The sequence below is a fragment of the Lonchura striata genome, chromosome 20 (genome assembly GCF_050655825.1).
Source record: "Lonchura striata isolate lonStrDom1 chromosome 20, ASM5065582v1, whole genome shotgun sequence".
Taxonomy (NCBI): domain Eukaryota; kingdom Metazoa; phylum Chordata; class Aves; order Passeriformes; family Estrildidae; genus Lonchura; species Lonchura striata.
Window position 1 is genome coordinate 10561948 of NC_140722.1, and position 15762 is coordinate 10577709.

The window sequence follows — 15762 nt, forward strand, 5'->3', positions numbered from 1 at the left end:
ACAGAATGGTTGACAATAAAATTATTTCTCTGAGCTGGGAGAGGTGAAGTAGATTGTTACACGCAGGGAGAGGGGAGCTGACTGCTCTCATAAATAAGTCAATGTGTTACTCCTGCAAGACTGGAAGTGGAATGACAGCTCCTCCAGATGCTGATGCTCTGCTTCTCTGTGACCCTCAGTAAGCTGAAGTTTGCTAAAAATACCCTCCAAAAGCACACGTGCTCCAGGGCTGCAGAAACCCTTGGAGCAGGGCAGGTTTTAAATGGGCAGATTGTCGCACTACGACACAAAATAACTCACACACTCACACTAAGATCAAAAGAGCAAAAGGAAGTAACTTTTATTTCTGACCTCACAATATATAGAATTTCAAAAGTGACTGGATTGGAGGATGGAATTGCCACCTCTCCAACCACACTAGTCAAAGCAACAGTCCATCAATTCTCCCCTCCCACAAAGAATGCAAAACAATCATTATGTACACAAACAGCACGTGAGAGCTCCAGTAGAAATATATAAACATCAGAAGGTATAGAAAACTTTTAAAGGAACTTTAAATCTTTAAAAAAAAACAGGGCAAGAGGCAGATCCCAGCTCAACCCCCCTCCATCCCCAGCTGGGCTGGGTCTCACACCTCATGTGCCCAAAGCTCCTCGAGCATCACCACTTGCCCGAGGGACTTTGTGGCCAGAGTGGGGAGGGCTGGTGGAGCCTGAGCTGCTGAGCCTCCCCAGGCTGGTGGGGATGGTCCCAGCTGCATCCTGGCAGTTTGGGGAGCAAACCAATGCTCTGAGGTGCTGCTGAGCTGCACCATGTTTTAATGGAGATGATTTCAATTTATGTTTCCAGTATTGATGTTTCCACACATGCCGAGCCTTGCTCTCCTGCCTGCCCTCTCTTGACACAATGAGGAGGTGATAAAACACGGCAAAAATTAAAGGCAAGAGGAGATGGAAGCACATTAAATTCCAAAGCAGAGCTGTGTTTTGGGATGAACATTCCTCCACTCCTCAAAATACACCTCATGCAGACAGACTACCCAAGCAGTGGGCAAGGATATGTCACCTTCCCTTCCTGACACCCAGCAGAGGAAATACATCAGTGTCATCAAACCCCAGCCTCTTTCTCCCCTTCTTTTGCAATTTGATGTCTGAGATGCATAAAGAAAAGCACAAGTGTGACAGGGTGATTAGTGCTGATCTTTACTCACACAGAGAATAAGTTACCAATCAGCCAATCTCTTATCTCCTTATTTAAAGTGCAAACTAACATGAAGGAAACAATAACATTTTAATTAGATGGAAATAGAAAAGCTGCAGGAGAATGCCATTGTTGCAGCAGTCTGAGGCTCCTGAGCCACATGTAATTATTTTGATGGATCACACACTAAAGGGAGAGTTACACAGCACAGTTTCCACAACACTTTTTGCACCATTCCATCTCTTCTCACTTTCAGTGATGGAAGCCAGGGACAGTTAGGGTGGGGAATTATTTTCCTTTCAGTGCACAAGGACAGCCTTCTGGGAAGCAGACTCAGTCCATACTCCAACCCTGCCTGTTTTACTTTAAACAGAAAGAAGAAAAAAGTGCCTCAGAGCTACAAACCTAAAGATGCCCAGAAAGCATCAAAAATGGAGGAGAACGTGTAAACCATGATGGAAAGTAGAACAAAAGAAAGGGAAAACTGGAAGTAAAATAACTCATGAAACTTTTCACAAGTGTAAGGATCTGTTCTGACAAGCAAGGCTGTCACAGAACAACTCTGATGCCAGCTTGCACTCTGGTGTTGTCCAGGGTTCAGCCTGGTTCCCCCAGACTCAGTTCATCTTCAAGCCCAAATTTTGGGGAGACACAGCCCAGACCACACGGTGCATTGAGATTTTCAAGGCGGGGCCTGCTGCCAACACAAAATGTGTCACTGTGAATCATCCACACACCAGTTTCAGACTAAAAACTCTTCCCTGAATCATGGGGAAAAGCACAAATGTTCTACTCTGAAACAGAAAATTCACTGACTCCTTCTTGAGCCAAAAATAGGGAAAAGAGTTATGTAATTCATTTACTTTGAAAAATAAGCATTTCAAAGTTATCTAAACAGCACTAATAACAGGGAGAGCTCTGTTTATTTAATCAGTCCACTTTTTGCTGGGCTTGGTGCTGGTGCTCCAGGCAAGTTTGTCTCGTTCACCTTAAAACAACTTAAGCAAAAAACTTCACCCAACAGCTGTGAGAGGCTGGCAGGGCAGCAGCTCCACTTCCCATCCACATTACTGCCTCAACCATGTGCTCCTAAAAACATCCCAGGTTTTGTTGCACACCATGTTGTGAGCAGGAGGAGAAGCTGGAAGCATTTTGTGAGTAAGTCTTGGAATAAGCTGTTTTATTAGGGGTAACCAGTCCATATTTTATCACTGGTTTGCCCCATTTCCAGCCCAATCATCTTGGATGGAGGCAGGTTTCTGACAAGTTGCAGCTAGAATTATAAATGAAAAAGCCATGATTATTTTCAACTGAAATTCTTGTCTCTCTGGATAAGTACTCTACTCCCTCAGCAGTCTTTGCAAATCATTCTTTGTGACCAGACACAAAAGCCCTGTTTTCTATGAGATCACTTATCTCCAGCAAAGCTTCAATGGAATATTGAATGAAGGCATCAAAACTCTGTCAAAACAACCACTGCCACAGCCTGGAAAGTAATTTTTCAAGGCTTTTTTCTTGATGTTTGCTGGTAATAATTTTCATCAAGTTCATTCTCAGAAAGGATTGGGGAATTTTCTCCCAATCAGCCTCTTGGGATGCTGGGCACAGCAGCACCCAAGGCCAGGTTGGACAGGGTTTGGAGTGACTTGGTCTAGTGGAATGTGTCCCTGTCCCCAGCAGGGGGTTGGAATGAGATGGTCTTTAGGTCCCTTGCAACTAAAACCATCCTGTGATTCTATGATTCACCACTGGTGAAGAGGTCTTTGATTGCCAAACCCATTCCTGGGAGATTCCCAAGTGTTGGGATCACCCAGCTGGGAGGAAGAAAAGCAGCTTTTCCCCACCTCAACCCCCAGTTTGGGACTGCTGTCTGTTTTTAAGCGAAGGCAGCCAGGCAGAAAGACTTTCTCCACCTGAGTGGTTTCCCTGCTGCTGAGGTGCTGATCTGAGAGGCTCCAGCCACAGGCTGGAGGGTGCTGGATCTGGAGAGGAGGATGGGGTTGGTCCACGTGATGGCTCCAAAGGGCACGAGCAGATTTTCCAAGTGTGCTTGGAAATTTGTGAAATTTGTAGGACAGAAATAGAGGGAAATCTGCTAGCTGTTAAGGTTTTCATAGAATCATCATTGCCTAGCCACTCAGCATGGAAATTTTTCCTGGCATCCAAGCTGACCCTCCCCTGGTGCAATTTGAGGCTGTTTCACCTCGTCCTATCACTCACTGCCAGGGAGCAGAGGCTGACCTTCCAAAATGTAAGGAACTGAGGTGTGGACCAGCCTCCTAAAGAGGAAAGAAGCCCAGTGCTGGAATGGAATTAATGCCCAGAAGATTTTCAGCTGTGCTTGAATCTTGTCTCAGCAGTACCCACAGGTCACAAGTCAGGATAATCTCCACAGCCCGATCGATGCACGTGGCCTTTGCAGCAAACTCCTCTCTGCTGCCATGAGCCTCAGGAAAGGTGTTGGTGCAAACCCACGTGGAAAATCAGGCACTGCAGCCCCAGCAAAGGGCACCTGGCACAGCCACGCTGCTGCAGCCCCATGAAATTAAAGAAAATGGGGGGAAAAAAGGGAGCCTGGCAAATCACCCGAGTTAACTCCTTCTCCTGAAAAATCACCTGGAATGTTTTAAGGGTTTTTAATTGGATTTGAGAGCACGGCTCCCATCTGGAGCACCAAGGGAAAGCATTGGCTGTCTCTTCTGAATTCAGTGGGGAGGAAGTCAGGGTGTTTGCAGGCGTGTGGCTGCTGCGTGCAGCTCCAGCTGCAGTTGTAGAGCCCCAGTCAATAGCTGCTTTGCAGAAAAAACAGTTTTGTTTTGCAGGCACAAAGACCTCTTCTATCCCTTCCCAGCAGGAGGTTTATAAAACTGTCATTTCTTGCCCTGTTTTTGCCCTTGCCTCTCTGCTTCTACTTCTCACAGGCTGCCAATGGTTTTTTTATTGCTTTGGGTGTTTTCTTTTAATTGAAAGTGAGTAAATTGCATTTTTCCCCTAAATAGTTGATGAGTTTAAAATTTTTTTTCCATTATTTCATGGGGAAAAATAGCAACCTTTGAAGCAGAAAGCAGAAACATTATTTGAAGGTGGTTTATGCAAGAGCACAGAGATATAAGCTGAAAATGAGGGGGCAGCTCCTGAGGGCCCTTAAGAGCAGCTTTTGCCTGGGCAATATTTAAGGGATGAAGTTTAGCACAGCACTACATGATGTGAGAAAACCTCTGGGGTACGACCAGTGATTTTTCCTTTCCCAAACACTCTTCTTAAAGTAAGGAAGACGCCAGCAAGCTTTATTTCTGGTGTTCACTGTATTTGTAACAGTATTTCCTGCCGTAGCTCCATTGGTAACAGGGGCAAGAGAGAAGATAAAGGCAATCATGAAAGGGAAAGAGGAAAGACCTGCCTCATCCCCCTCTGATAAAGCCATTCCCTGCAGATCACATCTCTAGCCCTTTTTTAGAGGAGCTTGGGATAGGCAGGGACAGGGGTGGGAGACTCATTTGCTGGGAAGAGACAGAATTGCAAAGCAGTAATGCAGCTGGCATCTCATTCTCAAAACTAAATGGCTCCTGGGATGCTTCATCTTCCCTCTCTTTTCCTGCAGGACCCCTCACATTGATATCACTGAGCAAGAGGTCTGTTCTTCCTTAGAAAAAAGCAGAGCAGCTCCCTCAGGCACAGCTCTAGCCTCAAGCCCCATCCCTGTTTTTAACGTGAAACATTTCCTTCCAAACATCTGCTGAGCTGCCAGCCTGCCCCTCGTGCAGTGGGAACCACCCCACAGAGGGGGAATGGAGGGGCAGGGACTCAAAAAGCTGAAATCCTGCTGAGACAGGACATTGTGGGAAGCACCAGTGGGATCTGGGATCTGGGAGCAGCAGGGAGGGTTTGTGGCTGGGGGCTGAGCTTGGGCAGTGGGTGCTGGGAGCCACAGCCTCTCTGTTCTGCTGTTCTTATACCCTCTCTGCCCTGGCCTCTTAGAAAAGCTCTTTTCTTTGGTTAATTGTGGTTTTGTTCTCACTGGAAGCACTGCCCTGGGACACACAGTTGGTGACACCCCCGTACTTTGGCTTGTGATGAGCTGAGGGAAAATGCACCCATAATGGAGCTCATTTGGAAAATCCTTGAGCTTTTTGCTGCTCCCAAGCAGAGTATTCAGCAGTGACACAAGATCTAATAGGCTTCTGCTGTTTCCTTTGACTCAGAAAAATGTCTATTGCAGCTGCTAGTGCTCTGTCTTCAAACAAACTCCCTTTCTTGCTAGATACTAAAGAATAAATGGTATTTCCTTGGCTCCAGGATGCTCTTGGAAAACAGCTGTCAGCTCAGGCAGTGTTTCTGGCCATGCTGCCGTTGCACTGATCTCTGTCCAGTTAAAGCTGGGCTGGTTGTTCCATTCTGATCCTCCAAGGCTGCCCTCGAGCAGCCCCTGCCCTTGGGAGCCTCATCAGGGCTTGACTCCCCCTTGGAGAAAGGAGGGGAGAGGTTTCCCTTCCCCTCTGCCACAGGAGAAAAGCTCTCAGCAAGCAGCAAGTGCAGCAGTGACAGTGGCAGAGCCTCTGTGGTGGCACAGGGGACAAGTGGCATCACTCTGGTGGGGTAACAAACAGCTTTGGCCACATTCACAGCATGATCTTGGTCACATTTCTCCTCTGTGAGTGGTGAACAGAGGGAGGAACAGACCCAAAACAAACACAAACCCTCCTCAAAAATTCCATAACGAGGTGCTGGGCCCGTGGCATTACACCTGACAAATTCACCAGAAGAGATCCAAAGGAATAAGGCAGCTCCAGATAATTCCAGGGCATGAGAATATATTTATTCAATATCATCTTAAACTTGGCAAGGTTAATTTACCTGACAGCCTGTTTAAAATAAAAGTGGGTTATATGGTTAAACAAAATACCACCCCTCTCCAATGCCCTATTGTGTGGCCAGAAAAAATATCTTTTCTAGGTGCTTATCCACCTGGATGTCAGCATTTTCCAGAGGTTTTCATGCCTCCAGCCCTTTTCTTTGTCTATGGAATCACAAGCAGGCTCTTGGGCACTGATTTTTTGCAAAACAGCAGGTTTAGATATAGATTTCTGGATTCAAATATTGCCAGCACTTGCCTACAAAGCACAGGGCACAAATCCACAGTGGATAGGCCAGAGTAATAGCAAAGCCAGGCTGTTAATCTTCATAATGTGCCTCTCAGTGGGGATTTCACGTGAATGTTATTTGCATTAAATATGATACTGAGTGGTGGATATGCATTTATAAATAAATTAAAGGCCATATTTAAGTCAAACACTGTCCCCCTGTTGACTGCAGCCCCAGGGGTGAGAGCTGCTAACAGTGGGCAGGGCAGCTCTCTTCATCTGCATGGCTTGCTGAAGACAAAAGTGGTGCAAAGTTCCATCTCACTGCCCACAGAAACTCTTTTTTTGGGGAAAATTAACCTGTTTTCTGAGGTTAAGGGTGTCAGCCCAAGCTCTATGAGTGCTGGAAATGCTGTAGACACTTTTGCTTCCCCACACTCTGTGTATTTTCTCCATAAAGGCTGAGCAGGCAGGAGGCTGAGCTGGAGCCTCCCCTTGGGCTGCTGGGGATGGGAGTAAAGAAAATTCAATTAGACTTTCAAGGGAGGAAAAAAAGGACTTATCCCAAAGGAGAAGTGAACTTCTTGGCTACTTTATTACTGCTTTTCCTCAGTGGTTTTCTCTGCTGCAGCTCCTCTCAGCCTCGTGGAGCCTCAGGTATTACAGGGTTTTTTTCCTGGCATGGTTTGGTCTCCAGGCTGTGTTCAGAGTGCCAGGCTGGCCATGTGCCCAGCTCCTGGACTGCTGCACTCTGAGACACTTACTGATCAAATTCCTGCCCTTTCTTGTTTCCCTTTCAAGGGATTTTCTATCCTACATTAGCTAGGAAAAACCTGCAAGCTGTCAGGGAGACAAGCCTGAGGCAGAGTTTGCTCCTTGGCTTAGTAAGTGCAGTCTATTAAGTGTTAGGGGCATACACAGCTCCCCATCATTGTACCTTGAGGTCAAATAATCTCTTTATTAGTCTAAACCTATCCTTCTGCCTACAATGCTTTATCAAACTTGACACACTTGGATTTAAGGAACAAGTATGACAGTGTCACAAGCCCATGACTGACAGCAATAAAAAATGAAATGTGGGAAACTCAAAGGATTGAGTTTCTTTTTTTTGAATTAAATGAGTATATTAAACTGTATAAATTACCCCCATGGGAATAAAAGGTAAGGTCTTTGCAGAAGGAATCAATAGTGATGCCAGTAATGAGTTAAACTTTGCCAGCAGCTGTGTGAGCTGCATTTTTATAAGATGGATTTGAAAAAAAATCATTGAATAGGAGAGGAAAGTGGATTAATTTCTTATTGAACATACTCAAACAGTTATGGACTTATTAAACAAATTATCCAAGGGAACAAGGTGGTACAAAAGTCCTGCCACATATTAAGACCACATTTGATCAGTTCAGCTGCACAGACATCCTTTGTTCTTGATTAAGTTAAAATTAATAGGATGTGGCTTTGCAATGACTGTATTAATTAGCTCCTTGGAGTCCTGATCAAAAGTAGGGGTCTGCTGAGCATCTGGCAGGTCTGCAGCAGGTCCCTGCTCCCAGGTGTGGGTGAAGTTGGTAAGGTGATAAACCCCTTTTTTCAAGGTTGGAGGAGGATGAAAATGGGATGGTTAAGGGGTGAGACTGCTGCTCCTGGCTGCCTAACACCTCCCAAAGCCCTGAGAGCAGACCAGGGCAGCAGGAGCACCCCAGGCTGAGCCTGGCAGCAGGGCAGAGCTGCCCAGGGTGGGAAGGCAGCAGGGACATGCCTGGATGAGCCTTGGCAGCAAGGGGCTGCTCCCTACAGGTGCCAGCACAGCCACGGGCACTGCCCTGGCACAGCTGCCCCTCCCCTGCCTCCCTGATTTAGGGATTCTGAACATGCCTCCTGCTCTGCCCATGACTCTTCAGTTCAGAGCTACTCCCAGCTTTTTCATAAGGATTTTGCATAAAATAGATGTTTTTTCTCCCCTTTCAAATATTAGGCTTTATGAAAGTTTACGTTTTTTCATTGTTTTTTTTTTTTTTTTCTTTATTTCTGCTAGGAAAATCTCATCTCTTTGATTCCTGTCTTCAGCTAACAATTGCCTCTAGCCCACGAGAACACAAAAGCTTCAGAGAAACCTCACTGAACTTTTCCTCAGAGGAAAAGGTTCAGCTACAAAGACCTTGTCCATTTTATCTTTCTCTCCCTGGGAAAGCCCCCACGGAGCTGTGCCCAGCAGTGCACTCTGCACTGAGAATTATTGAAGTGAAACAGCCACAGGAGATGAGGAGCCAGCCTCACACGCTGAAACCACCTGCAGGTGAGCAGCTCCTCCAGCCCAGCAGATGCATCCTCCCCAAAGACTGAGAGTCACACAGCACAGCCTGCCACAGCACCCCTGTCCTGCCAGGAGCAGGCTGGTGATGAGTTTCTGGTACCCCAGGGAGGGAGGAGGAGGATGGACCTCTTCAGACAAGGCACTCAAATAATGGCATTCAAACTTGTCTCACTCATATTTTCCTCCCATCCACAGAAAACAAGTGAGTGCAGAAAAACACTGAGAATGAACTTCAGCTCAGAAATGTGCTCCCAGGCAGGGTTAGTACTCCACCATTTCTAAACCCAAGTACTTTTTTTTCTAATAAGTCATCAGCTCAACTGCTTTATCATCATTATCCTATGTCTGGGGGTTTTTTAATCCCACACCTAAGAGACTTTGCAATTGGATGGAAGAAAAGGTGTCCATGGGAAGGAAATGTGGGGGAGATGTCACTGGAGCACGATGAGTGAGCTGGGCATTGCAGGTGAGAGTGGCCTGTCCTGGAGGGCAGAGAGCAACCAGACAGACTGGGAATGTAAAAACCCAGATTCATCTGCTCAGCGTGAGGGAAAGGAGGGTGCCAGCTCTGGGGCTGATGGGTTTGGCATTTAATGCTCTCTGCCTTAAGGCTCAGAGCTCCCACCTGGTCAGCCCAGGACCCCAGCACACTGCCAGCCCCTCCAGTCCCCTTTGCTCACTCTGTCCCATGGCCCTCAGCAAGGGACAATTTCACAGCAGGGAGAAAGCAATGGGGACCCCATGGAAGCCCAAATTCCCCACCCAGGCACCCCTGTGTCCCACAGGGGGATGCTGCACATCCTGCCAGCCTCGGGCAGGACACAGAAGCGTTTCTAAACGTCAGGAAGCAAAAAAAAGCCATCTGTGAGTGTTGAGCAGATGCTGCACAGAGACAAGAGTGAAAGTCTTTAAGGGGAAGGAGGGGGGAAGCAGGGAGATGACAATTAAATAGCTGTTTTAAATGATCTGAAAGATTAAAGGCAGATGAAGGTTTTGGGATTTTTTTTTTCTCTGGGATGAGCAACTACGAAATTGCCTTCATGTCTTCTGCCTTCACAAGCTGCTGGTGAGAGGAAAACCTCAGAGCTAAATTGATCGGCCACATTTCCTCATTTTTTTATTATCTCTCCAGCTGACATCTTGGGAAGGGGGAGGGAAAAACAAATCAAGGGAATTAAAATCAATTGAGGGGGGAAAAAGAGAAGAAATTATGTAAGAACTGGCAAAACACAGCAGGCAAAGTGGTTATGTAAAGCAATGAACACAAGAGCTTATTTAAATTAGATCTAGCTGCGAGACAGAGCAGAGTGTAAACGGGCTGGGATTAGGCAGGCTGGGCTGTCGTGCATATGCTGAGTTAAAGCCCTGGGTTCCCTGAATAGCCCATGAAAAAAAGGCAGCTTTTTAGGGATGCTCCCAGCACAACAGATGGGATTGCTGCTGGGGTGGGGGTCCCTCTCCACCACTGTGGGGATGGATCCAGGCACATTTACACACCAATATCTGCATTTTCTTATCTGCCTGGGGCTGTGGCAGCACCATGATCTGATGGGACACAGTCCTGCCACAAAGGTGCCATTTGTGAGGGGTGAGTGGCACCCAGGACTTCTCTGGGGTAGTGATTTAGAACAGCACTGTTCTAAATTAAAAGCCATAGCAGGATTTCAGCTGTGACTTGAGGAAGAGAAATCAACTTCAATTCCTCTAGTCAATACCAGTATAAACACAGGATTCCTGGACTATTGACTAATCCTGGATAGGATTTGCCAGCAAACAGGAGAGAGAATTCACTCTTGGCTTATGGCTTGCTATTTTCATGTAATATGGAGAAATGCTTGTCATGTTTATTTATTTGGCATCACAGATCTGAGGGTGGGCAGAGCCCTGCCTTCCACAGCACCAGAGCAGTGAGCACATCCCACCACCCTGCCAAGGTGCTCCTCACCAGGGGAAAGTGTAAGGGAGCGTTTGCAACATCATACATGGAATTAATAACTCTGTGAGCCTCTCAGACAAATGGAAATCAAATACATCACCTCAGAAGAGTGTGTAGAGAGTATGGTAATGGATGTCAAGACTCCTGGTCCTTCCTTTCCTTTCCCTTCACACCTGAGGCTCTTTGGCAGGTCCCTTCAAAGGCATTGCATGAAGAAATGTAGACAGAAATAAAGCTGAGGAGCCACTTGGGCGAAGAGCTGCTTTGTGTGCAGAGTTATTTACTCTACAAATCATCCAAACTGTGAGCAGGCTTCATAAAACACAACAAACGAGGGCTCTGGAGGGATGGGTGAGCTGCAGGCAGGCAGGCTGGGCTGGGGCAGAGCAGATCCACAGCGGAACAGAGATCCTTCCAAAGGGTGAGGAGGTCCAGAGGAGCTCCCCAAGTGCTGCCCTAACAAATGAGCAACTTGGAGCTGCTGGAGCTGTGGCAGTGCCTGGAGGAGCAGGGCCTGCTGCCACGTGTTTAATAAATGGGATCACACCAGCTGTCCGTGCAAATCAAACATTTGCATGTGTCAGACACTCTGCAGGCACTTGCTGTGACTTGGGGGACATTTTTGCAGCATCCAAGCACAGGCTGTGCCACACCAGTGGGAAAACATCTTCCCCTGTGAATTTTGGGGTGCCCACACCCAGCTCCACTGGCACATGTGCCCAGTCCAGGCCCAGATGAAATCCTGGGGTTTTAGCTCGAGGAGCTGTGTGTGTGTACGGGGACTGACAGTGCACCAGGACTGTATTTCCTTCAGCTTCCCCTCTTCCCCAGGTTCTGCTGTGAACCTCTCCAGAAAACAGGTATGAAGGAAAATCAATTTGCACTGCATCTGGCCAGTAAAATTCAGAACTTTTTGAAAATCAGGGCTGAGGCTCTGCCATGTTAATGGCACACAGGGCTGCACATGGTAGATCAGGACACTCTGTGGGATCCTGTTTTGAGGAAGTTGGTTCCAGAGCCACCCCCATGGGCACAGACTCATAAGTGAACAGGGAAAACCTCTCTTCCCACCCCAGAACTCTCATATCTATTGCTGCCACAACGAGTTTAAAACCTCCTCCAGCTGAAGCGCCAGGAAAACATGAATTTACTTCTATGGCTTTAAAGTGTTTAATCTATATGGGAAAAGAACCTAAAAACTGGCAACAGTGCTTTTCAGAGGATGTATGCCAGCTAAAGAGTTTACTAGACCTAAATAATGTGGCAATAATGGACTTGCTCCTGCTACCAGATCCCACTGGATGCCAAAATCCAAACAGACATCTATGACTGGCAGGAGCAATGTGAAAACTTGGCAATGGAGAATGTATAATAAACCAGATCCATGGGCTGATTAAAGCAGCTGCAAGGACAGTGACGAGCAAAGCTGGGAGGTAGTTCTAAGAATTCCATATTAGATGCCACACAGGGCTTATGCCTCGATGGCAAGAGGTGAGATGTGCCTGGGGTGGGGATCGTGGGGACAGTGTCACCCTGCAGAATGTCTCACCTGCTGCTCTTCCTGATTATGTGCTGCCCTGAACAATTTGTAATTGCTAGAAGAATATCAGTGATTACCTCTTACACTTGTTGTGGAGCTTAAGTGGTGCAAGTTAATATGTGCAAGAACCAAATTTCCTGAGTGTCGTTTCAATAATTACTTTTTCATTATTCTTACAAGGAATCCTGGTTGTTCACATTCAGTCTAATTCCACTCAGGAATGTTCACTAAAATTTGATTACTCAGAGCAAATACAGGGGAATGTTTTCAAAATCAGAGATGTTAAATTACTAGAATCAAGTAGACCCTTACAACTCAGAATATTCTGTGATTCTGTGAAATGCTTTTTCCAGGAAGCTTGTTCCAGTTCAGAGAGGATCATTCTCCTGTAATGATCCCAGTAAAACCATCGCTCACACTGATCTCTCAGGGTAGAAATGGTTAAATGCCCTGTTCTGGGACAAAACTTGAACTTCTTTCAATCAGTCAACAAATAAAACCACTTGGAGAACTAATGGCTTCCAAAAAAAAAAAAAAGCCAGTTTGCTTTAGACAGTTTGCCAAACAGGAATAGGAGTGAAATATGTTGAGTGATTTATTACAAGTGAGCTGCCAGCTCGAGCAAGTGCATCACTGCTCTCCTTAATTTAAAGACAGCAAATGAATGCAAAGAGATGCAGAGATGCTCTAAAGCAGCTTGAACCCACCACAAAAGACCAGGGCTCCAGATTGCCACCCAGCAAGACCTCTGCACGTCACGCTGCACATCAGCACTGCCCTTTCTCTCCCGGATCTTCCATCATTTGTCTTTTTTTAAACCTCTGCACAGCTTAGGCCGTGGGAGCGCCGGCTCGCACGCTGTGCGCTGGTTTCCATTAACGCACTTCCAACCTGACTTGCAGCTGCTTGGCTTATTCACTCCAGAGCCCTCCCCTGTCCAGGGCCCTGCCTCGCGTTGTGTGATGCTTCCCTGTGCTCAGAGGAATGGAGTGAAACCATGAAACAACCTTCTCATCTTGGCAAAGGCACTTCTGCAGCCAGATCACTGGAGAAGGAACAGATCGGCACAGTTTGGGGTTTGGTTCTTCCTTCTCCCCCAACAGCTGCCTCTCTTTTTTAACTTTTAAATTAATCCACTAGTTAATTAAATATATATGAGGAAAAACCCACAGGTGAACTTCACATATGCATAATACATTCATGTCTTCCTACCCCTGACTTGGCTAATGGGGTAAGGTATAGCCTGAATAATTGCAAGACTCTAAGGTACACTGAGAATTGTTTAAAGTGTAATCTCCAAAGATATGGATGAGAAATAATCCTCTGGTTTTTAGCCCTACCATGGTAACAACGAGCATCAGTTTAATCCTAGAAGGAAGATGAGTGGAAATAATGCATTTCAGTCCCATTGTTCTCAAATCAGATGGCTCAGTCTCCTCAGAGAGCAGAGAATTTGGGTTAAGTACACTGGGCTGCCGCTGACAAAACCTTCCAGGCATCTACAGGAGAAATGCAGCCCTCACCACCTCAGATGAAAGTTAGGGATCATGATAAAATGCAGAGGAAATCCAGGGCTTCTATCAGGGCTTGATTTTGGTTTACTTGAACAGTACAGAGGGGAAACTGGCAGAGTTTTGTCTAAACATTTACTGACTCTGATCTTAAATCTAAATGCACATACCCTCACCTGCTTTTAGTGGGAAGGAATGGTTCGGATTAATTTCCATTTAAGTTCCATCCCTTCAAGTGTGGCAACATCCCAGGGACTTCAGTACACATGCAGCTTTAAATTCCAACTGCCCGCTGATTAACCCCCCTGAAATTCATGTTCCAAATAAAAAATTGAGCAGCTATCACACGCAAGCCTGGCAGCTAAGGGACTATGGAGATTGGTGTCTTGCTCTCTTCTGTCCCTCCTTCCCTGTCTCTTACATTTTTTCAAGCTCAATGCTCCAGTAAACAAATGCCTCAACCCGCCAGAGCACTGGAGCACGGCAAGTGTTGATGCTGAAATCCATTCCACGCACGGGCGTGTTGGATTTAGCACTGTGTGGAGAGTGCTGAAGTCAGGAGGGGCTGCTAAAACCAGCTACGGATTTCCCCAAAAAAGCAAAAATAGCAGCCTCTGGCTTCCACGATGCAGCTCCTTTTCAAAAGCCTATGTTATACCCTGTGTCCAAAACTTTCTGAAATTAGGAGCTGTCACTACGCTGAAGAAAAGGGCTCTGGATCAACACAAAGAACTGGGAGAGGGGGAGAGATGGTTTTGTTTCGCCTAAACTTACTGGCTGTTTTCCAGCAGAAGGGGGGGGAGATGCAGAAAATGCAGGGAAAGGGTGGAGATTTGGGGGTTTCTGGCCACGATCGGCCACCGGGAGCTCCGGACCGGGACAGGGGAAGCTCCGGGCACGGGAATGGACCCGATTAACCACGGAGCAGGATTTTCCGCGCTGCAAGGTCTCTCTCCTCAGTGTGAGGAGGGGCACAGCAAGCGGAGCCGAGACTCCCACAAATCCCTCCTGAGCGCACCCTGGGCCGGTGCATCCCGTCAGGGCTGCCCGGGACATCCCATTCCCGAGCCGGACCCCGCTCCAGCCTCCCCGTCCTGCCCCGCCCGGCTCCGCAAAGTTTGGCCAGCCGGGGGAGGAGGCGGCTGCCCGGTGCCCCGGCCCCTCACCTGGATGACCGTCTTCAGCGTGGAGGTGTCCACGATGGCGGTGCAGATGAGGGAGTCGGGATCCTGGTCCTTGCCGTAGATCTGCCCCATGGTGAAGACCATGGGGATGGCGAGCAGGAAGGAGGCGATCCAGATGCAGCTGATGAACTTCTTGGTGCGGCTGCGGGACATGATGCTCTTGGCTTTGAAGGGGTGGCAGATGGCCATGTAGCGCTCCACGCTGAGGCTGGCGATGTTGAGTGCCGTGGCATAGGTGCAGGCGTCCCGGAGGAAGTAGTAGCCCTTGCAAACGGCGCCCCCGAAAGCCCAGGGGTGATGGACCCAGATGAAGTTGTAGAGCTCGATGGGCATGCAGAGGAGGAAGATGAGGAGGTCGGAGAAGGCGAGGCTGGCCAGGTGGTAGTGCACGGTGCTCTGCAGGTTCTGCAGCGATTTCTTCCTCACCAGCGTGTACGCCGTGATGGAGTTGCCCACGGTGCCCACCAAGAACAGAGCCGAGTAGATGACGGTCACCATCACTTTGGAGTAGATGTCGGTGTTGACGTCCAGGTCCTCCTCGTCGGGCACTTTGGGCAGCAGGTCGGAGCGGTTGGACGCGTTGGCATAGCCGCTGGGCTGCGGCGGCAGCGGCCCGGCGGGCACGGCCGGGGCCGTGGCGTTCGGGTGCATCCCCGGCGCCGCCCGGAGCCGCCGCTGCCCCCGGCGGGGAACTTGGCCGCTTTTAATGCGGCGGGAGGAGCCGGCGGTCCCGGGGCTGCCGCGCCTGTGCGAGTGCGAGACGCGCCCCCCGCTCGGAGCGAGCGGCCCCGCATCGCATCCATCCCTCCTCCCCTGCTCCCCCGCACAGCGATGCGTGCGCTGCGCCGAGCCCCGCGCCGCGGCGGGACAGCGGGACAGCGGGACAGCGGGACAGCGGGACAGCGGGACAGCGGGACACACCGGGACACCGGGACACACCGGGACACCGGGACACCGGGACACAGACACACCGGGACACACCGGGACACCGGGACACAC

The 15762-nt window shown here is 48.3% G+C and overlaps 1 protein-coding gene across 1 annotated transcript in view; it reads right to left on the minus strand.

Moving 5' to 3' along the window:
- The window catches only part of NTSR1 (neurotensin receptor 1), a 56892-nt gene extending 41355 nt beyond the window's left edge, over nucleotides 1-15537 (minus strand). The window contains exon 1 of the mRNA XM_021553529.4: nucleotides 14746-15537. Coding sequence (XP_021409204.1) covers nucleotides 14746-15414 — 669 coding nt within the window. The 5' untranslated portion in view covers nucleotides 15415-15537. The remainder of the gene's footprint in view (nucleotides 1-14745) is intronic.
- Between the last annotated feature and the right edge of the window lie 225 nt (nucleotides 15538-15762).